Genomic DNA, 24,975 nt, shown 5'->3' with positions numbered 1-24,975 from the left:
CTAAAGGACAAAGACAGTAACTAGTAAAGTATGAGATTAATATATATATATATATATATATGTGCGCGCGCGCGCGTGCATACAAATAAAAGTAGTAAATTACAAGGCTTAATGATTATCGATTTACCTAATAACTCATTATTAAAAATTAATACCGAATCGATGACCTGATAAATTTTTTTATATACCAATAACATTATTTTTGCGTCGGTTTATCAGGTGATTCAATTTTTGCACACACTTAATCACTAATGACGTATTTCAAACTATGATGATTTCAATTTTAATGAAAAAACTTATAGATGTTCTTGAAGTATTTTACTATCAATAAGAATATGATATATCTTGATCTCTTTATAAATATCTCAAGAATTTACGGGATATTCGAGATCTCTTTTTCAAGGGAAGTTGTTAGAATGATATGCATTGCACAGTCAAGACCAAAAAAGGTGTGCGTTCCTAAGGAGAGGAAAGAAATAATCTTTTCTCTCAATTTTTATTATTTACTTTTCTTTTAGTTAATTTTTTAAAATAATACATTTTTATATCAAATAATCTTGCAATTTTAAAATATTTATTTTATTTTTTATAAAATAATTTCTAATCACATAAATATTTATTAGTTATTTTATATAAATTTTAATAATTTTCTTCCTTTCTTAAATAAGATAGATCTAGTAAATACAAATAAGATTGTCTTTGTTTCATCGTTATTTGGTCTCAATTTATTACTCAATCTATTTTATATTAACCGAATACATCAAATAATGTACGCTTGTTAAGGAAAATTCAAGGACGTAATTTGAACTATAAATTTCACTATAACCGTTTTTGGCGTCATAAATGTGACTTTGTAAACTATACAATTCATCTTCTAAAAATATTAAATTTCATTAAAGGACAATTATAAAAAAAAAATCTAAATATCCATCTAAAAATTAAAATAATAGTATAATTATTTTAAATCAAAAAATCTCAAAAATTGAGTTAATACAGAATAGATGAGTAATTTTATTCTCCAAAGACTCATTGAGCCCCAACTTTCACGTCTTTTATAAAATCTTTTCAAAATCAGTCAGTCCAACTTTCAAGATGCAAGACAACTGTTTTTTTTTAATTAGAGGTGCCAAATCGATGGTCAAATTGAATAAGAATGGATCAGAAAATGGGATAAATAAAAACAAAATAAAATATTCAATATTTAAAACTTAGAAAATGAGCTAACCGATGAATAATATGAATTTTCATACTAACATCTCTCTAAAAATAGTCAGGTGAAACGATAAATTTAAAATAGATAACAAAAAAAGAATTTTACCAAAACAAAAAAAGAGCGGAATCTCTTCTTTTCTCATTTTTGAGTATTTTCACTTAATATTTGGTGTTTGTATAGGAGTTCTCGTTAGATACGAACAATAAATTACAAGGTTTATTACGAGAGTAATACTCTCAACAAAATTTTCTCTATATATATGGACTCGAACTCAACATTTAATCAGGAATATAACAATATCACAAATGCACCACAATCAATATTATAATAAAATTAGAAACTAGAATCTCATCACGAGAAATAGTAAGCAAACATATGGACATAGGTAATTTTTTTTTTTTATTTTTCACTCGATATTTAATGTCCACATAAAAATTTCGAAAAATTCAAAGTTAGGCACTATATTGGACATTGATAATAATATGAAATATATTGACATTATCCATCTAACTTTTCTATTATTTTGGTGGATGATACTTATTTATTTTTAATAAGTCGATTATCCAACCTTTATCTAATAAATCGAATTGAATGAATATTCATTTTAGAATATTTTCATATTAAGAGTAAACCAAAAAAGCATACAACTTACTTTAATTATCAATGAAGAAATTAGATATACTTGTAGATATCATGAAAAGAGAGAGGGAGGTGTTATATTTAATACGAAATAATTATATTTCTTGCTTTTGAAGACAGTAAATAAATGAATTAATATGCAAGATTTGTATGTATAGTTATGATTAGAGTTTATTGTGAGAGCATCCTAAATAACGCAAACAATGGCTTTTCCCCTTGCTTTATAACAAAGAAATCATTCAACCCACTATATAGTATAAATAATAATTGTCACATATTTATCTTGTTACATTTTTACACTCAATTTTTTATTTTATAAGAAATAAAGAAAAGATACATTACAAATTGAAGAATGTAATGATGAGAGCTAGGGCCATTCATAAATAAATTAATTAAATTGAACTGCTATTAATATTTGTTTTTGTTTAGTTTTAATTTTGAAAATCGATACTATTAGATTTGATTTTGATTTTATAAAATAAAACAAAATAAATGATCTAATCGAATCAAGAATTATACATTTAAATTTATAATTATTTGTATATTATTTATAAATACAATATAAAATCTTAATTAACTTTAAGTCTTTAATTTTACTATTTTTTCAAGCTCAACACGTAAATTTTAGCATAATTTTTACAATCATAAGTCTAAGCCAATCAAGATACATTACTTTAGTCTTTACGGGATAGGGTGCCTCTCCATTATTTATCATTTCTATTCCAAGTACCTATTTAAATTGTAGCCACATGTCATGTCATAATTAAGAACCAAAGGTTTGAAATTTAATTACCTAAATTTAAAAAAAAAAAAAAATTACCTAAATTTAAGTCTAATCATGATTAGAATAACAAATAATTCTTTATTTATTTTTTAAAAAATTATAAAACCCACTATTCTATTACTTTTAGTTGTTAGTATGAATGAGGGGTAAAATGGCCCAAAGGGAGCATTGTATTGGGTGCTCACTTTGTTGTAGATCTACTTATAAAAAATTAAATTCAAATATATTGTGTTGAAATTTCAAATACAAAATATTTGAAGTGTGATTATTTTTCTTTTACTTTCATACTTTTTAAAATTGTATTTTTTAAGATAAATTGCTTTGCAAATACTGATTATTTATGAAATTTTCTCTTTATCAAAACCATCCTAATTATAGGGCTATGGCCAATGTGATTGCTGGGCCTAGTAAACCCAATCAAAATGGGCTTATTTTCTTCTTTGGGTTTGTTTCAAGAAAGGGCCCAGGAATGCTGGGCCTTAAATACTTATCCGAGATATAGAAAATTATACAACAAAACAAACTTATACTATGTAACTCTATCGCCGAGTTATATCCCTTCCCCGCCCCATCGAGAAATAGAACTTACTATACTTATTACAGTTATAGTTTGTTATAATTACCTCTCGCGACTAACAGTATACATTAATTACGTGGGCTGACTTCGAGTTTGTATAATTAGTCACGTTTATATATGTATAATGCATATGTATAATATACAATTTTTAACCTATATACATATACAATTCACTTCTGTCCCACTCTCTCCCCTCTCTCCTCCCTCCCAATCTCGCTCGCCTCTCCTCCCTCTCCCAATCTCGCTTGCCCTATGTATAAATGTATATGTATAATATACAATTCATCTCTCTCCCAATCTCTGCCTTCTCTCGCTGACCTCTCTCCTCCCTCTCCCAATCTCTCTTGCTATATATACAAATATATATGTATAATATATAATTTATAATCAATCTAATATACAATTTACCTTTCTCCACTCTTTCCCGGTCTCACTCGCCTCTCTCCTCCATGTAACATATAGCTACAAATTGTAATTATCAAACTATAGCTAAGAAGAGTAATTAGTTAGTTTTAAGTGGCTATATGTGAAAGTTTCCCTTAGAGATACAGTTTCATTTGCTATGGAAGTTGGGGTTTATAATGGAAGTTGTGATTTATATATTTTCGCTTGTTTATATATTTTGCTTGTGAATGTACAAAAGGACAAGTATATATATATATATATATATATATATATATATATTGTATTTATACATTTAGGAATTTTTCAGAATTTCGTTTGTCAATATACAAACAAGGTAATTTATTATGAAGTTTGGTAAATAGTTCACAAATAACTAAGGTAAGTATATAAAACATTCCAACTTAATATAATCAGAACAATTATACAAATTCTGAATTTATACAAATAGCAAGAATTGAGAAAACTGTTATCATAAATTTCTTAAATTGTAGCTATAGTTCTTAATATATGCTACATGTTTTCTATACCATAGAATTTCCCTACATGTTATTTGAAGTGTCATTTTAAACATATTTAATAGTTATATGTTAATTCTGCAAGTTGATAACAACGTCGCTTTGGCCGAGTGGTTAAGGCGTGTGCCTGCTAAGTACATGGGGTTTCCCCGCGAGAGTTCGAATCTCTCAGGTGACGTTTTTATCATTTTTCCCACTTTTTTTTTTTCGCATTCTCTCTGATTTTCTAATACAAATTTAAGTATCTATTTATACAAATCAAGGGGACTTAGATTTAATAAATGAAGCGAATTTATTCGTCATCCAAAACATGGATTAGTTAACATTTATCTAGTACCTTTACATTATATCAAAAATTATTTTCGTAATAAATTTATAACAATAGTTATTAAAAATGTATTTTAGCGATAATTAACATTATTTATAAAGCCTTTAGAGACATTAGATCTAATGACACTAAAGATTTAGCCCTTTTTGTTATTATATATATTTATTGTTGATAAAAGTGTTTTTGTTATAGTGCAAGTGATACAATAATTAATTATCTTTAATTCACCGTCCAAATATTTGATATATCCATTCAAGTTTAACTAAATTTGAGTTCGCATCTGAAAGTCCTATATTAAGAGGGTAAAGTAAAGTACTCTCCAATAAAATTTAACTCCATAGCTAAAAGAGATTCAAACTCGAGACTTATCATAAATGGAGAAATGCTTTTACTCTTCGTCTAACTGTCCAAAGTAAATGTACTTCAAAGTAAAATAACAATGATTTTAAGCGCATTTCATTAGACATACTTATAGTTTCTAGACTTATAGCTAGTCGTACATAGATTATAGATAGATAACCGTGATTTTACTATTCCCTCTATTTCGTTTTAATTTTCTATCTGGTTTTGACTTTATGCGATATTTAAGAAAAAGAATTTTTTTTTGAATTTTATGATCTTAGACAAAAACAATATAGAATGAATAACAATAGTATTTGATTTTATAATTTTAAGCATATTATATAAAAAGTTTTAAATTATAGAGTTTCTAAAATAAGAGATTTTTTTTTTAAATTTTTAAACGAATAAAAAAAAGGAAAGAGATTCAAGTTAGAAACAAAGAAGTATTATTAATTGACTTAGGTCACGAACTACTAGGAATAAAGTTCTTTCTACGCAAATTAGTGAGAAATTTATGATGTAGAACATATTTTTGTATTCATTTTCTTGAACCAGCTTACTTAAAAAAATTGTATATTGGTGGAAAACAAATTCTCATAGAAATAATAGAAAACATGCATCCTAATTTTTCTATGAAAACATTAATATATTTTTTTTTTTTACCGATTCAATAAAAATATCTATAGAAATAATCATTAAACATTTTTTGACGAAAATAATGATTTATTTGGTAGTGTGATCTAATTACCTCATGCATATATTCACAGCTAATGATACTATCATAATGCAAGTCAGTATAGAAGAATTGCCATGAAAATAACTCAGGTTTAGTAATTTGAATCAGATGAAAGTTAAAGCAACTATGACGTAAGTTCTCCTTAACACTACATTTTTATATTAAGATCAAGATTAAGTGACGAACAAAATGTTTAATCAACTTTGTTAAAGAAAATAAAGTCGTTCCACATACAAATTGATCCAATTTAATTTAATTTCTCATCATCAAATTCAGTGTTGAAAAAGTTAAATCACATATAATGATAACGTAAAAAAAAAAAAAAACTATTCACAATTTTTATGGTTTAGTCCATTATAATAGGCTTATTAATTTATTGTTTAGTTTATCATATCTAGGTTAGATATGTTGACCGTATATGTAATACAAAATATAATTATTCTATCAGTGCACATAACATGAATTCAAAATTAAATGTTACATAAGAAAAAAAACTAATAATGCTTCTTATTCCTTTGTAAATACAAAGTACGTGCAACAATTTTCTCTATCTATATATATTTCTGAGAAACATGTGACTAACTAAAAAAATTCTCTTAAAATTCAAAAGATTATTGATTGATTAAATTGATCCACATCGATCTGTACAAAAATACAAATCAACAATTTTTGACCTTTTTATTTACTTTCTTTGCGTAATCTTCTATATCATCGATCTGTCTTTCATTTTTCTATTCACACTTTGCTCAATTCTTGATGAGAAAGATTATTATTTCTCCCCTACTATCCCCATAATACTCCACAACGTACAATTGAAATACCAAAAATAAAGAAATAAAAAGAAAATCTAGTGGAAGTATTAGATAATTGCAAATAAAGAAAAGAAGTATATCTCAAAATTTTCTCTAAGATGAAGTTGTGGAGAATTTAGGAGGGGGAACAATTTATGTATAATGAATTGAAGGAAGAGAAGATAAAAAGTCTCGACAGACCTATTATTTACTGAATTTCGAATCTTGCTTCATTATTGATCGTCTGAATTTAAACGTACGATTATCAAAGAAAAAGAAAAAAAAGAAAGAAATGTTGGGAAGAGGGGTATTTGTGTCATTTTTGTGGGGGTATATGTGGGGTTGAAAGGGTTGGAGAGAGTATTTATTCAACTTGAAAATCAAGGTAAGGTAAAGAGGAAACATTTGCCAACAAACCTTCCCAATCAAATTCTCCAATTCTTAAGCTTTCTCCATGCCAATGATGATGATTCCCAAAACCAACCATATAGTCTTCAACCTTTAGGCTTTGATCACTAATTCCACTCATATTCATCAAGTGTTGGTTGTTGTTGTTGTTAACGTTTGTATTATTTTTCTTCTCAATCATGGAATCATAGTCATTAGCACCACTAACAATATTATTACTACTAAAATCAACATTACTATTATTATTACTCTCTCCCATAGTAGTAGTACTCTTATTATGAACACCCTCTAAAGAAGGTATTGAAAATTCATCACTTCCTAAACCCATCATACTATAAGTTTCCACAACTCCATAGTCCAAAAATCCACCATCACCTCCACTACAACCAAATTGACCTAAATTCACTGGCCCGACTAATCCAGATATATCGTAGCTTGTACTATCAAGCTGAGGGAAAGGGTTGAAAGGTACCATGGCTTGCATGGATGATCCTGAAGTAGTAGACGATGAATTATCCATGCATAACGTTGCCATAACATTATTTACATCGTGCCCTTGCATTGGAAATATTCCTCCAATGGAAGAATCACTCGTGTTGGGCGATGGCGTGCTGTTGTTGTTGTTTTTTGATCTCTTTTTTATCGTGGAATTCCAGAAATTCTTGATTTCATTATCTGTCCTCCCAGGTAGACGAGCCGCAATTTGTGACCACCTATAATACATACATGCAAAATACATAAGGTTTAAAATAATGGAAAGAAAGTACAGCATGGATTTGCATTGCATTATAGTATGTTAGTTTCATCAACAAATTAAGCAAATAATATTTGTTTAAAAATTGAAATTGTTTCACTACTATTATAAGCGAAAATCAAATTGACTTACTAAACAATGGATTAATTATATATGCCAGTAGATATATTCATTTTTAGTTTTTCTTTTACTTAATGATATCTTTGGAACTTTTCTCTCTAATTAATCATCTAATTTTCCCTTCATTTTTTTTAATTCATAAATCTCCTACTTAAAATTTTTTAAGTGGTTGGACTCTGGGGTCGGAGTCAATTATATTATTTATTAGTAAAAATTTTAATACATATACGAGGTTGAAGTCAAAGCTATTAAGGGAATCATTTAAGATTTAACACTAAGGTATGTATAATATAATGCCCTAACATAAGAGAAAATGATGAAAAGGGACTAATTAAATATGACAATTAGGAGTTGTAGATTACAGTAAAATTTATCCTTCTCAGAGCTTGAGATTTAGTGTTGAAAGAGGATTGTTATTTTTTGTGTATTACATAAAGTAGGTTAACAATAAGTCAACCAATTTTTTTGAAAAAAAATTGTATTTGTGTATTTAATTCAAAGAAAATATGCAAGTGTCCTATATATGTACACCATCCTCACTATAATATCATTTCACTATTAACAATCAATTTTTTTTTAAAAAAAAAATCAACTTTCATATGATATTATCTAATTATATATTTTATTTAATAACATCTCGCGTAATATATAACAGTGAAAAAGAATCCGACCCCAAAAGGTTTAGATGTATTAAAATCAATATTTAATTTCAAGCTAGCTAGTTGATAAAAGAAACCTAATTCACATTTTAGTTCCATTAACACCCTCATACTCTCTTGATCTCTTCTTCTCAATATCATTAGTGTCTAGCTAGCATGATCAATGCAAATAGAAAAAGATAAGTACTACTAATATTTTTGTCTATACTGAAATTTGAACCCTATGATTTTCACTCATTTCATTCATGGTAAAACCAACATGGCTCCAAAACACACTTCATATACACATGAATGTTAAACTTAAATACAAAGTTGAAAAAGGTGAATGTATGTACCTATTTCCCAGAATAGAATGCAAATGAACAATGAGTTCTTCTTCTTGAAGAGAAAAGGCGCCGCGTTTAAGGTCAGGCCTCAAGTAATTAATCCATCTAAGACGACAACTCTTACCACATCTTTGTAATCCAGCATTTCTAGCAATGTCACTCCAACATCCTTGACCATTTCTTAACATGTAACTCATCAACTTTTCATCTTCTTCTGGTGACCATAAACCTTTTCTTAATTTCCCTAACTTGTTCACTTTCTCCTTCTCCTTCTCCTTCATCGTTGTATTATTGTGTTCCGGCTTCCTCATCGATAGACAAACCCTAACAAGATGATGGATGATGAGGAGAAGAAAAAAAATAATATGATATGTTTTGCTAGGTTTTGATGGTGAAAAGATATATAGAATGGAATAATAAGAAAGAGAAGGAAAAAAAAAATAAGAAAAAGATTATGTGAAGTGGAAGCAAAATGTGTTCCATTTCTCATACACATATGATGATTACCTTGTGAGTGAAGAAAAATGCAACGAAAGAGACTAGATAGAGTCAAAGACAAGAAGACCAACCATCACTCTCTCTCTCTCTCTCTTTCGTATTTGCGAAATCAGAATTTTAATTTTTATGAGTTTTGAATTTTACAATAACAATTTTTTCGACTGATAATAATAATTGAATTCTAAATTTAAATATTTACATATATTTATCAACATTAATAAAATAAAATATACTGAATTCAATCGAACTCGAACTTGTTTCGTAGACTATTAGCTCCGCCCCTTGGCCAAAAGGAACATCCCTCTCAATCCGTTTTCCACTCCACCTATAATTGTTTTTTTTTAACCAACTAATTTGCTTTTTTTATTTTTTTTTTAAATTTAATTCTCACAATTAATAATGTTTTATAAATGATTTTTTAGAAAAAGAAAAACACAACCCCACAAAACATCACTTTCATCATCACCATTACCACCCAAAGAAGTTTTCATTTCTCTTTTCTTTCAACTTCTCACTTGCACCTTAAGTCTAAATTTTCAAAGAAAAGGAAGAGTACATGTACAATAACATAAAGTACTACAATTGTTATACACATTTTCTAAATTGTGTGATGGTAACTTAATATGTTATATTAAGGTACGCGTGTCTATGTCTACGTTGAACCTTTATTTTAACTCAAAATTTTATTTAATTTTCCACAAGTCTTTAATTGGAATTGTTTGTTGCATGAAGAATGAAAATAACGTTCAAAATAATAAGCCTTTCAGTTTCATCTAACGGATTTTTGAAGCAAATTATCTGTCGACAGATACTATTGAAATGATTAGTGCTTCATTTTGCATTATATTATTCATATATGTTACTATTAAATATAATATATATCAACAATGTTTGTATAGTATTCCTCAACACTATACCAAACTTCCATTCTTGTAAAGTAAGTTATAGTTACTAAAAAAATGTTTTTTTTTTTTGCCACTACGTGTGAAGACAAATTTAATATTTTTGTTCTTTTATGCAATCATGGGGTTGTCTTGATCAAGAAGGGAGTTCTAATATAAAATTAATTATTTTTCCTTAAAAGTATATGGTACAATCGTCAAAGCTCATGGTTTAATGTTCACCGTGTCTTACTGAATAAAAAATAAAATTTAATTGGGAAGTATTATCATTTGCCCTAAGAAAGAAAAAAGAACACTATATTCCAAAAGCTAAACTCCTTTACTAATAATTTTGCTATGAAGGGTGAACTTTTTTTAAAAAAGAAGTGGAATCCATTCAACTAAATGTTTATAGTTGTAAGTTGATTATCCCAGCTCGACGTGGATGGATGTTTGATCTCCTTATACGATTTTGAGCGATGTTAACTTTTATAAGCTAACTTCTGAGATTATTTTAGGCTTAAGATTCATTTTATTTTACATAATATCAGAGTCAGACCCGTCCCATTTCAACATTGTTTACTTGATGTTAAACCCTCAATTTATATTATTCATGTTTAAGATAGCTAGTCTATAGCGGTGCAAAGTATTGATTCTTTCTCTCTTTTATATCGTTTTGATGAATCATCTTTTTATGAGTCAGTTTTTGAGGTTGAGTTAAAACGCTTAAAAATCCCTTTACTTATTAATATTTTTGATGATTACAATTCAAAATTATACTTCTTTTAAAGTGAATAAAATTGGAAACAATTATTTAAAGAAAAGGGCAATAAAGTGAGATAATAGTAATTATTCAATTCTAATTATAACAAAAGATTTTACTTTCTAAACTCTTGGTCAAAAATCATGTTCTTGTTGTTTTTCCATGTGTAAATTGTTACATAGCCATGTGTTTTGCACTGTGTTTTAATTTTCTCTATGATGTTAGACGACAACATTCCCTATTTTGTGCTATAAATTATAATAATCTGTTTCACACTGAAGACAGTAATAATCTTTAGAAATGAAAGCAATCTTTGACCATAGTGCAAATTTTGGAAAAAATTATTGTCAACCAATTATGCATCATGTGTTCAACATTTAAAACTCGAATTGTTACTTCATTGATCAACTTTGAAAATTAAAGAACTACTTTTTTTTTTTAAAAAAAAGTAAAAATAAAATCTTACACCCTATTTGGGTCAGCTGACTTTGTAAACACCTGATAAGTTTTAAGAGCAAATTTTTTTTATTAAAATTGATTTTATAAAAAAAACAGTATTTAAGTAACTATTGAAATTGTTGAAACTAGTATAAGAGAAAAATATTTAAAATGCTCTCAAACTATTTTTTTTTTTAGTTTCATATCTAAACTATTGAAAGCGTGAATTTCATACCTAAATTGTTGTTAGTTTGAAAATATACATAAATGGTGTGTGATGCACTTTTTCTTTTATTTGAAAAAAACTTGACACATGACATTTCACATAGATAAAATATTTCACCTTGAAAAAAAATTAAATAATACACTATTAAAAATTAAAGATTAAAGTAGTATTATCCCTCAAAAGAATATTTTTTAAATTTTAAATTATTTTTCTTACCACTCTCCACCTCCTCCTCCCGTACCCCCTCCTCCACCCCACCCCCACTCCCACACCGACAATCCCCGTCCTTCTATTCTTTTTTTTTAATTTCCTTTATAATATATTTTAAAAGGGAAAATTGTATAATAATGACAAACTAATAAATCAAATTAATTGCTATAACCAACCTTTGATTTAATTGTGTTCTGTAGCAAACTGTTTGTCAGTTACCTCTCTCCTCAAACTCTCGCTCGCCACTCTCCTCTCTCGCTTCATCTCTTGCTCGCTTCCTCTCACTTTTATACAAACACAAGTGTATAAAAAAATCTGTTTTTCTATTTGTATAAAGAGAGAGGAAATTGTATAAATACATATATTTTTGTTCCCCTCTCCCAAATCTCGCTCGCCACTCTCCCTAATATCGCCCGCCACCCTTGCCTCTCTCACTTATACAAACAGAAATGAAATGTATAAGTTGTGTTTTTGTTTGTATAAAACGAGAGAAAATTGTATATAAAGATGCAAATACATATATTTTCATCCTATACACTTATAATTATACAATAAAAATACTCTCCTGCCCAGTTTCTTTTGTCTTTCTCTCTTTTTCGTTTTATACAAATTCAAATTGTATATAATTTCTCTCTTTCTCGTTTTATACAATTCGATTCAATTGTGTATTCCTTGCCCAAGTCTCTTTTGCCTTTCTGTCTTTCTCATTTTCTACAAATTCAAATTGTATATAATCGTTCTATACACTTATAATTATACAACTTATTTTATACACTTCATTTTATACAATTCTCTGCCCAAGTCTCTTTCTCTTTGTCATTTTATACACTTCGTTTTATACAATTCGCTTCAATTGTATATGTATAGCAAGTTATACATTTATATGTTTGCTATGGAGTGTAATTATGCAAACTTTGCTATAGCATATAAATATGAATTTTATATTTGTTATACGTAAAAGTTGCCCTTTTTTTAAAAAAAACCCGACACCCATCCAAAAAAAAGAAAAAAAAGAAATCACCCACTCATTCTCGAAAAAAGTTGATATATTATTTTATTTTTAAAGAAATAAAATTGTAGTAAATTTTATTTAATCCTCTGCTCTTAATTTGCTTATTTTTTTAATTTTTTTTTTTCATTTTATGTTAGATATGTATATATATCTTTAGAGGGTACCGAATATAACATAAATAGAAAATTTATTTTTAAAAAGTCATGCAACAACAAGTAAAACATATTTTTGACATCTATATATCTAACGCACTACAGAAAAAAATTTGGAAGCAAAGAGTTAGTTTTTGTTTTTTAAAAAATAAAATAATACCTAAATTAGTACGTATTTGAAGGTAAGGAAAGGGTGGGGGGGGGGGGGGGTTAAGCGTTTGATAAAAATAATAAATAATTAGTTATTCTTTTACTAATATGACTAAAATATCTTTAAATTTTATTTTAAAAAGGGAAAAAACATAAATATAATCTCAAACTATCGTAAATGGTATGAAAATATCCTTCTTCATACTTTTGGGACATTGTGTCCCTGGTGTCCAAACACTAGAGCATGTATGCCCTTCCCTCTAACGAAAGACCACATAGACACGTGACACAATCTTATCCGTCGATTCGATATTTAATAAATATCGAATCATGGGTAAGATTATGACACATGTATATCCGTTTGTATAAAGCATATATACACTCTAGTTTTTAGCTGATAGGGGCACAAATATTTCAAAAATATGACGAAGAATATTTACATACCATTTGATTTTTCCTTTTCCAAAAAAAAAAAAAGGTACTCCATAAATTTTAAAGTATGAAAAAAGGAACAACAAATATAGAATGAAGAGAGAGTTGGCGTTTTGTTTTTTTAAAAGTTATAATAATCTATTTAGAAAAATCAAATAAAATGGTAAAAAAAATAATCAAACTAGAAGTGGCTTTTAGCTGTTAATTGATTTTGACTTCAATGCTTAAATTAATTTGATGTAACTTATAAATTAAATTTAGCCAATTACCCTCTATAATTAGTTCAATCATTATAAGATACATCTCCCTTGGGCTCCGTTTCTAATCCCTTCATTCCAAGACGCTAAAGTGAAAATATTTGGCAATATAAAACACGTTTCTCCTTGAGCAAATATTATCTCACAGAATTAATTGGTCAACCTACCTTTGCATTACGACGTTAAATTATATTATTATAATGCCAAAAAATCTACAAGTTGGTCAGACTTTGTATTACGATCGAAATTGATAAATTTTTTAGTGAAATGACATTATAATACAATAAAATATAAAAGTTAGTCACTCTTTGCGAGAGTTCAGTGGCGAAGTTAAAATTTCGCTTAAAAAGTATCAAAATATAAAAAAATAAAATTATATAAAAATCAATGAGTATCAATATGTAATATATATACGTGAAAAACAATATTCTCATTCTAACTTATTTTTCAAGGAAGAAGTGTCTATCGACACTCTGCTTGAAAATAATAAAAAGCAAATATCACTTCAAGATAAAAAAAATAAAAACATTAAAACCACTATACTCAATTATAATATTACTTTAAATATTAGTAACATTTTCCAAAATAAATGTCTTTTGATTTATTGACGTCCCCCACCCAAGGATTGGAGTTAGATAGGATGAAGGAGTTCATTTGAAAATTCTTCGATACTGTTTTTTCATGATTAAATTGATAGTTTTATCTATACATAGCAGATTTTGAGTCCCCTTCGACTTCTCATATATTTGAGTTTTCATATTTTAAAGGGAAAATACATAAAATTCCTCCCGAACTTGTCCGCATAACTCATTTTAGCACTTTAACTTTACGGGTAATTATTTACTCTCTGAACTCATTTCAAGTGAATTTAACACCACCTTAACAGATGACGTGACAAAAAAAAATATAAAGGCGCTTAAGTTTTTTCTTTTTGAAAAAAAATGATCCCACTATATATATAATAAAAAAAAAAACCCCACCCACCCCATTCTTCTTCTTGTTCAAACCCTTCCACCCCTTTCTCAAAACCCCCACATCCCCTGCTTGTCTCTTCTTCCTGAAACTCCCAAGTAGCTGCTGATTTCACTCAACCTCTCCTCGGCTCATTCGCTGCTTTAGTCTTAAGTCTGAACCTTCACTCCGGAAGTTCCTTCGTTTTGTTTCAATAGAAGCTAGATTCGACCTATCTTCTTTCTCCTTCATCAAACTCTACATTCTATACATTTTTTGGTTATACAAAAATAGAAAATCACATTCAAGACTCACATAATTTTCTTTATCCTTTACTTTTAAGATTTGATTTTTTTTAAAAAAATAATTATTCATCTAACTATAATGTTACTTAATCTATACCTGAATATGCATTAAGAAATGAAATAAGTAAAGCAACAAAAAATCTAAAAAAATTAGCATATCAATTTTGCATAAATTTAAAATCGCCATTGTTGATATAAATTGATAGTTTCATCTAGTTGGTGAAAAAAAAGTATGGTGGCTGATATAAGTATTTGATGAAAGTAATAGTAAATAATAACAAATCAATAAAAAATAGAATGAATCAATCAATATGAAATTTTTGATCTTAAGAGGTTGACTCAAATGAAATAATGAAGAGGGTGGGTGAAGAGTGAAAAATTATTTTTTTAAAAGATGTGGAAAAGTAAAAAAAATAATTAATTATCTGACATGTCATCGATGTGGCACTGAGGTGTCACTTAGGTGGAACGCGTGCACTTCACCCATGTATATGAAACTGAGTATATGTAAGGTGCTATTTAATTCACTTGCAAAAAGATTAGGGGGACAAATAATTACCCGTAAAGTTAAAGTACTAAAGCAAGTTTTGCTGCCAAATACAAATTTATGTATTTAGCCTATTTTAAACTTAGTGAAAATTCTTACCCTGTCATTATATACCTAATTTAGGTCTTATTCATATGGGAGTAGTTACCATCTGATAAGCATGAAAAAAACACATCAGAGTTATCTCTATCAACAGAAAAAAAAAAAAGAGGCAAATTAAATCAATGGTTTTTTTTTTAAAAAAAATAAATATAGACTGTCTCTGTCAATTTAGGAAAAATGTTAGGGGCTGTTTTGAGTATTTGAAAACTTTAATTTGCATGCTGAGTTGGATTTCCATATGAAAAAATAACAAGTGGAAAAGAAATACAACTAAGCTACTCAAAGATATATAAATGTACGTACGTAGTTACAGCTGTATGGATAATATTTTTAATCTTTACTTCTTCAATTTACCCAAGCCAAGCAACATTCTTCTTCTTCTTCTTCAATAAGATTATTTAGGACCACATCATGTGTAATTCTCTTTTCTTATAGGGCCGGCTAGCAATAACTAATTTTTAGTTGGGTGTGCGTAAGTAAACACTTAAATTATTATAGTATTGAACAGATAGACAGACACATGCATCTTACGAGACGTATATACAATTCTGTTTTAGTATATCTCATTTGAATTTTCATGTAAAATGTGTGCATGTCTAGTTGTTCAACTTTGTAGAAATATTTAAATGTGTGACACAGATGTCAATTAAGACCGAGTTAGAAAATACGTTTATATATTATTCCTTTTAACTTTTGTCCCCATTACAAAAATTAGTGCATATTTAAATATTTTCGTAAATGTTTATTTTTATATACTTTTAATGTTGAAGAAGCTCACAATAGACAAATAATATACTTTTATGTCAAAATATAGGCATTGCAATAGAAGTAGATGAAGTAAATGGTTAGAGTGGTCAGTTTGCCCATTTTTAGGCCAAGTTCCATTTTGATTTGTGTTTTTAGGGAATAGGGGGTCCCTTTTAATATGTGGTATTTAAAAATATCTATTATAAAATCAAATTCTTTATATGAGGTTGATTTGATTTTGTTTTTTGAGTCTCAGGATAATCTGCAGTCGTTATAATTTCTGTCACAGTTTTTGCCCTTTGAATGAGCACTTTTTGTGCACTGGGTAAACCGCTCATTGTGTAATAATAGCCTGCAAATCACACATGGAATATAAACTGAACTAGGCAAACCCTATGCGGCATGCTTGATTCAGAAGATGATGAGGGGAGATCAATTTCGAATCATTCGTGTGGATAACCACCCCTCAAAACCAATTGAGCATTATTGAACAAATATATTCCTCTAACATAACACCTATTGTCGCGCAAATTGTTTTAATAGAATAAGAATATTAAATAGAGGTACAAAATTATCCAATTTGTGTTGCATAAATATCCCTTTTGTGGGTAATAGGAAGCTGGGGTAAGTTATTAACAATGAGAACCATAAAAATATAAAAAATAAAAGAATCAGTCGTAATTTAACAAAGATATTAATTATCAATAAAATTGGTCCCAAGGTAGAAAATCACTCCCTAGACAAGTTGACATAATGATTATTTGCGGAGCTCTCAACGAATGAACTCGCAGGTGAACGGATTAAGTTAAATTAGAACGGATTAAAATATATTGAGTTAATAAATGGATGGATTATTCAATCACGAATAGCAAATGGACTCGTTCAATTATAGGAGGTAAATAAATTGGTCTGATTGAATTCGAACGAATCAAAATATATTAAGTTAATAGTTAAATATGTTCATGATGTGTTGAAAAGTTACTTGGACAAAGGCTAAAATGTTGGTCCTATCTAACTCTTTTATTTCATATTTCTTTTTCTTTTATAATCTATCACTGCCTTTTTTTTGAAATTATTATTTTTTTGCGTCTCAATTTATGTGACACTTTTTGAATTTCGAAATTCAAACAAATCTATCTCTAACTCAAACAAGTACATTCTGAATTTACCGACTCTGTAAATATAAATAATTATGTTGTAAACCTCATATTACTATATTTTTGCTACAATGACATGATTAAAAGAGCTAGACTTGCTTTTGCAAGATGGTGGAATAATTCAAGGAATTATTTGGTACCATGGGTAAAGAGACGAGCAAAATTTTATAAAAGAAAAATGGAGAGATTTTTTTGGGACGTCCGTAGTGATTTAAATTTTTATTACTGTCGATATTTCAGGTACAAATTTATCGAAAAATACCCTTTGAACTATGTTAATTTAATTTTAAAACTTTATTGTGGTATGAATTAGTGATGATTTGAATCTAAAAAAAATAATTAATGATGTTAATGACTAATTTAAGGAATTTTATTGGTAGCTATCATTGTTTTCTAAAATTGACATGTTAACAATATCTGCAATGGACCACGTACGACGTAGAATGTGTGTTTTCGTATAATATATGCTATATTTAATGAAACAACATTACTGTATAAGAAGGATAATTAATATCTACGTTATGTTTCAACTGAATTATGATGATTGTGGAGTTAGGTGATAATTGTGAGTCCTAAAAGTGTTTATAATGTTGAAAAAAATTGGAGTAGAAAAAACATAAAGAGAAAGTTAGTTGTGCAATATATTGTTTTTTACTTTTTTTATTATTAAATAGAAAATAATTTCTTGAGAAGACATTTACCAGAATCAATATGTGTGAAATAGTACTCTTTTACATAATCATGTAATTGAAATAAAATTTCAAATTCTTTCTTTCTTTATTTTTAGAAAGAAAATTTATATCATTAGCATTTAGCCATATAATTTTCGTGATATCCTCCTATTATCTCTTTACAAATTTATATTTTTTTTGGGTCCTTTTTACAGAGATCTTCATATCTATACTTACGAAAACAATATACAAGGATCCTTACATGGTTGTTTTCTTCTATTCTAATTAGAAAAGGACTCAATTGACCTTTTTTCGGGATATTTTCTCTCTTTTACTACAATAAAGAAGACATTTAGTGACGATAGATTTTTCCATTCAATATTTCTTGCCGCAAACATAGCGCAATTGGGTCAATGTTATATGCATTTAGAGCTGCTAACGCCTTTTAACTACATTTATCTAGAATATTGCTTATAAAATATCCCTATTTACTATTACGGCTAAGTATTTGTTTACCTATATATCCTTTATTTGTTGTAGCATTGTTTTAAGTGAATCTACCAAGTCATAACCATTGGATATATATATATATCCAATAGATAGAAAGGGTGGGTGAAATGTTCATGTAAAAAACTTTTTCTATCTCACTCTTACTTGTATACGAAAATATTAATATCATCATAGAGTTTCATAGCTTTATTACTAAATTATGTGTTTGATGTAAATTTTAGTACTGATTTTGGGTATAATTGTATAGGTAGCCCTAGCTTCTCTGGAGGAGAACCCTTTGCGGAAGAAGCCCACTTGGAATTAACCTTGCCGATATATAATCTCGCACATCAAATTAATGTATCAACGCTTATATTATAGTATCAGTATGAGAGATTTTTATAATTTTAAAATTATAAGGGACAAATGACGATTACCTTATTAAGGGAATAACTAATAAGTGAGGTGAAGAGGCTTTGGGCTTACACCTTACTACTCAAACCCAAGTTTAACTGTGGCTGATGCGCCCATTATATATTGGGGAACTTTTACATATAGCACTATTTCTTCTTTTTATCTTGGTGATCTATAAAAAAAAGTCAATAGAATTAGGAAAATGTACCTCTCATAATAGTGATATTGAGCCCCACTAAATTCATGCATAGCAATAACAATGGATATGTCATGTATTCATTGATCTAAAAACCAAGGCCTACGATAAGTAAAACTTCTCACTCAATCAAATAAACAAAGGAAGATGTTATTCAAACTCTAAAAGAAGGTTTTGATCAACAAAAGTGAGTACAACTTCAAAATAAAAATGAAGAATCCTCATCAAGGTTTTCCTTTGGAAGATTCAAATGTAAAGTATGCTTTTTATTTGTGCAAGATGCAGAAGAACATTGTTGTGAGAAACAAACACCTCAAGAGGATGTTTTCATCGTCAGCTAAAACCACAAAAGGGTAAAATAACTAAAATGGGATTTCACGCGATCAGAAGTTGATAGGTTCCCTCAAGAGTCTCTCCATCTGGCGTGCCCTAGTCCTAATTGACATGTCAAAGACCTTCTGGCCAAATTCTATCACAAGCCCACCGAGAATGCTAGGATCAATCTGTAACAACAACGAATGAATATCATAAACAGATGCGAATCTTTGTCGTTGAGAATTTTCTCTGAAAAAAAAAGGTTCCAGTATCATAATGTACCTTCTGTTCAATGTTCACCTTCTTCCCTTTTCCCATCACCTCTTGCAATGTCTCCTTCAATTCTTTCTCCTCCTCTGGAGGAATAGGCTGGGTAAAGTAAACAAAAAGATATAAAAATCAGAATCTAACTACAATTAAAATCTTGTATCAATACAGCAGTTAACCAACCCGAGTCCTTAAAGTAGTCAACTCAAAGCATCATTCATTACATTACACATAATAATGAAGGGACCTCACCAATAATGACTAACAATACAGAATTAGAAAAGAGTCAAAAGACAGTTAATTTCATAAGCAGTTTATAAGCAACTCGTACTGCTTTCATCCTCATAATTTGAGTATCACTTACTCTTTCAAAGCACCATTAAGTAAACACCAGATTGAAAATATCGTTTTCTTAACTTGAAATAGTCCTCGCCACATTAAATAAAAAAAACAAAAGATAAGGATATATATTCGACTTACAATAACAGTTGTTACAATGGCTTTAAGTTCCCCCTTGTGTGCCATGGTTAACTCAGCAAACCTTTTTGCTATCGCATCAATATGTTTCAGCCTCCCATTTTCAGCCAAAACAACTAGAAATACAAGGGTGAAAGAAAATGTCAGACAAACATAAAGTGATCATAAATGGAAAAAAGATATTAGTCGAGCAGGCTAACAAAACATACACATGCACAGCTACCACATGACAAATAATACTGAGATGAACTTATAATCTTAGTGGTGTGAAGCTCTGATTGTTTTTTTTTTATAAATGATAAAAGTGTGAAGCTGATCTCTTTTTTTTTTTTTTTGATGAGGTAAAATTAAATCAAGCATAGCAACCAATGGCGAAAAGAAATAAAAAGGTGGAAATTTTATGTCACTAGGAACCCATAAATGACAAACAGATACCGAAATCAAAGAGAAGCTCAAAATAAATTGTTCATTCCCAAGGTAATGAACGCATACATTAGACAACTAAAATCTTAAAAACGTTCGCTTAAAAAATGACTTGACCACATATAAGATAAATCATTCAAGTAAAATAACTCTATTAAAAAAAATTTAACAGGTCACTCAACGAAAATATTTTCAGAATTATATACTTTTAATGCTCAAAAACATGTTTCTGAACAGGTGGTGGAAAAATAGTAACACTAGGACAGACTTGGGGAGTAGGGGAAGATAAAAGAAATGCAAAAGGGTTGGGGCAGGTTAGAACAAAATCTCCATTAGTACAGTGTGGGGGGAGCAAACAGAGCATAGTTCCCTGCTAATCTCGTGATCTTTCAAGCCAAACAAGTGATGGTTTGATTTTCTTTTTCATCCCCAAATCCAACAAAAATACATGTCCAATACATTAACCAAACAGAGCCATCAAAATCCAGAACCACCCGTCCACTTAAAATAGACACCAAATGCACACAATGATCAGATAATCCTAAATTAACCGCCAATCACATCATTGTTCATCGAAACCTTTTTTGATTTCATCACCTAGATCATTTTGATTATCGAGAAAAGAACATAACTATCCTTATTGTTTTTTTTTCTAATAAGTAACAAGAGTAATTACTAATTAATTATAAGGATGTATCTTTTGGATTGTCTTATTCGGTTCCAAGAAGTACAACACAAGCCTTCAGTTTACAGTATGAAGAGATCATAATGCAGCTAAGATAATAAAAACCAACAAATAGTGACATTGAAGAAGAATTTACTATATGCTGGTAAGATTCACATTGATCAAAGGAGCTTGCTCATCTAAACCAGAATCTAGAGACTAAATTGACGTGATTCTTTGAGTTAACCAAGAACCAATCAACCAGGATCAATCTTGAAACTGAAACGGTTGAACAGTCCAATATCAAGAAATGGATGTATCTCAAGCCATATATCTTGGAATCAACGAAAAGTGATTCCAAAATGCGGTGAAAGATGAATTCTGTTTAATTATGCATCTCTCATTGTTTCTAATACCACAAACTCTCAAAATTTTAAAAAATGAAATATAGAACTTAAAGAAATAACAATATAATTATGTCATACCCAAGAAGTTCTTTGTGAGATCTCCAAATTTAGCCTCTGAAGAGATGTCAGTCATGGCCTTCACTCTTGTCTCTGTAGGTACAGAGAGATCCTTCATAAACTGAGAAAATTTAGGACTTTTCTTTGAAGCCGCAATAAGGTCCAAAAGCTCGGACTCGACCTTCTCCAATGTATTAGCTTTTACAGCTGAGATGTACAAAGCTGAGGCATAATTTCCAGAAACCCCATACATAGTCACTGGAACCTGATACATCATAGAGGAGCAAATGATGTTAACACATTTAAGGCTCATATTTGAAATTTGGTAACAGTATTCATTTATTCTATCTCTTTGATATGAAGGAAAATATGTGGTATAATTGCTTCAAGTGACAGAGATTACTATCATTTTGAATTTAAACTTATAAGAGAGCAAAAGGCGAAACAGTTGAGATACACGAGTCAAAATATAAAAAAGAACTTCCCACATACTGTAGAATTGGTAAGAATGAACTGGTCCCAGATACTAACAGGAGAATAGGGAAAGTTTTTTGATGAAATAGGAAAAGTTTTTATACTATATGGCAAATAATCAACCCATATTACCACAGTATTCTACAACAATAATGAGGAGATGAGTTGTTTTTATCCACATATAGCTTGAAACAGATATAGTTAATGTCGAACCCTGCAAGTCTAATAGCGATTCATTGATAAAGTCGATGTTGACTCTGTATCAACCAATAATGTGGGACTATTACATGGTTAAAAATTGACTTGTTCTCTTGAATAATCCCCATCAGTTAAGCTGCTAAGAACTTCTGTAGACAGTTTTCAGGCAGTATCTCAGTTCTACATGACAGACTTAATGGAGTTGGCAGCAACAGGGAAAAAGGAATCGCTAGGAGCACATGTGAGATACGAATCAGATCATGTCATTCACCAAGGGGATCACCAAACATAATCAATTTAATGATGTGTAGTTTGCAGAATAAATAAGTAAGGTATGTTCATTCTTCATTTCCAAAAACATCGGTACTTTCACATGCAAGATACTTTGTCCTATTAATACAAGGGAGCTCAAAATTTTCATAATTCAGAAGAATTTCGAACTGATAGACAACATGTAGGTGTCAAATGTCAATATATTGTGTGGATTTACATCCAACCTTCGAAAATAAAGGAGTTGAATTTTGCTTGAAAGTATTGACGATTTTTTATAATTAATTCAAGAAAGGCGATGGGTGCCAACTAGAATTTGAAATCAAAGATGCATCAGTAAGTTAGACTTCACTTTTCAAACTTCAGATTTAATTAATTTTTTTCATTGGAGTTACGATTGAATCAATACTGTTGTATCTTTACTAGAAAATACAGTGTGAACGCAGAAATAATTTTAAGCAGTTGATTTACCCTATGGGGTTCAATATGCATTCACTCTAGCTAATGCACTGCTTTAGGCAGCAATAATGTTGTATTTACTCTAGACTAGAACTGCAATGCTTTACGCAGCAATAAGTAGGTTTCAAATGCCAATACAGCGGGTTTATATCTAACCTTTGAAAAGAAAGGAGCTAGATTCTGCTTGAAAGCATTGATATCTCTAATAAATTCAAGGAAGCCCTTGGGCTCCAAATTATACTTGAAACTGAATATGCATCAGTATTGCTGCGTAAAGCAGCTTAAGTTTTTTTTATGATGGAGCATACAGTTGAATAAATATTTTGTATCTTTAATGGAGATCTAGTTATGCAGATACCATTTTGAGTTGATGTAGCCAATGGGATTCAAGATGTATTTACTCTAGGCTAGGAATGCTTTCAGCAGAAATAACTGACATAGCGAAAGATTCAACTTCACTAAAAAGTTTTTAAAAAAAATGGACCAGAAACAAATATCAAACACACAAATACGGCTACAATCTCATAGGACTACTAACCTTTACTTTTTTCTCTTTGGCAGCTGGGGCAGTAGCATAATTTCTTGACAACTGCAAAAAAGAATTGACCAACATTCATAAAAAGCAATCAATAAAACAAACAACTTTACCATATCGCAACAGCATGTACACTTTTAACAGTTCTGTAAAGAATAGCCATTCAATCAAATTTCAAACGGTATATGCATGCTTATGCACATTCGAAGGTTTCTCTTTTCAAATACTTCAGGTGTAAATAAAACAAAAATTACCACCGATTAAAACTTGATATTCAATTTCAATAAAAAAGAAATCCAGGAAACAAACTTAATATTCACATAACAACAAGCTACCAACCCCCTTCCTTAATAAAAGTTTTAAAAGGCTAATGCTTGGCCATGATGCAAGGATAATCTTAGAATTTCCGCCTCCTCCCACCCAACCACCACCACACATACCGAGGTCGTAATATTTTGTTTAGCAAAAAACGAAAGGGACAATTATAACGCTATTTTCACATGTAAATTCAATCAGAAAACCGCACCAAAATACTCTACCCTAAGGTGCAAACATATAATCATTTCCATCAATTTCACTTTCAATTTAAAAAATTGACTCCACAGAGGGTTTGTTCAGACTGTGTAGCATTGACCCATTTCACATATACATAAATCGAGAATCAATCTCATCCAACTTCAAAGTCAAAAAATGAATAAAATCGAAGAATCTAAACTGAAGATGCAGATCAAAGCACAACCCAGAAAATACAAAAAAACATCAAAAACCAAAAGTAGGTCTAATCTTTGATAAGAATGAATACCTCGGGATTGGAGATAATGGCCGGATAAAGAGCGGATCTCGAATCAGATGAAAGGGCTTTGCGTAGGTGAGGAAGTGTAGATCTAATACGCCCTGCCATTGCCATCGCAGAGAAACCGATTTAGCTTTTCACAGAGATGTACGGCTTTTTCTAGTGTTGAATATAGCTGAGGGTTGCGGGTAAAGGAGGCTCTTTATTTTACTACCTTAGCATTTCAAAGCTTGTAACCTAAGAGGGGCATACAATTTCTATACTAACACTAGTAATTAGTGACACGTGTACTTTTTTTAAGGGTGGGGGGTTGTTAATTATTTTTTTATTTTCTTTTTCCGAGTTAAGCAATTAAATAAAAATTATAAAATAAAAAATCAGATTTTATTGAATCGTGATGATAAAATCATTCTATCATTTACGATGTTTGTAACACAATTA

General features: G+C 29.4%; 2 protein-coding genes and 1 non-coding gene across 3 annotated transcripts; 1 reads left to right on the top strand and 2 right to left on the bottom strand.

Moving 5' to 3' along the window:
- Positions 1-4,229: 4,229 nt before the first annotated feature.
- On the top strand, positions 4,230-4,311 carry TRNAS-GCU (transfer RNA serine (anticodon GCU)). Its single transcript has one exon. It is a non-coding gene; the product is annotated as a tRNA-Ser (tRNA).
- Positions 4,312-6,016: 1,705 nt separating this feature from the next.
- On the bottom strand, positions 6,017-9,066 carry LOC101245096 (transcription factor MYB46-like). Its single transcript, XM_004229576.5, has 2 exons — positions 8,607-9,066; positions 6,017-7,451 (listed from the first exon to the last, which is right to left on the bottom strand). The coding sequence occupies exons 1-2, from the start codon at positions 8,906-8,908 to the stop codon at positions 6,695-6,697; spliced, it is 1,059 nt and encodes a 352-aa protein (XP_004229624.1). The 5' UTR covers positions 8,909-9,066; the 3' UTR covers positions 6,017-6,694.
- Positions 9,067-19,329: 10,263 nt separating this feature from the next.
- On the bottom strand, positions 19,330-24,819 carry LOC101244808 (ATP synthase subunit O, mitochondrial). The gene is made up of 6 exons (XM_004229575.3): positions 24,544-24,819; positions 23,745-23,795; positions 21,827-22,070; positions 20,258-20,370; positions 19,793-19,879; positions 19,330-19,698 (listed from the first exon to the last, which is right to left on the bottom strand). Exons 1-6 carry the CDS (start codon positions 24,646-24,648, stop codon positions 19,579-19,581), a joined length of 720 nt encoding a protein of 239 aa, XP_004229623.1. The 5' UTR covers positions 24,649-24,819; the 3' UTR covers positions 19,330-19,578.
- Positions 24,820-24,975: the final 156 nt, after the last annotated feature.

This window comes from Solanum lycopersicum, chromosome 1 (genome assembly GCF_036512215.1).
Source record: "Solanum lycopersicum chromosome 1, SLM_r2.1".
NCBI classification, from domain to species: Eukaryota; Viridiplantae; Streptophyta; class Magnoliopsida; order Solanales; family Solanaceae; genus Solanum; species Solanum lycopersicum.
The sequence above is the reverse complement of the archived record's forward strand: the minus strand, read 5'-3'. Positions and strand labels throughout refer to the sequence as shown.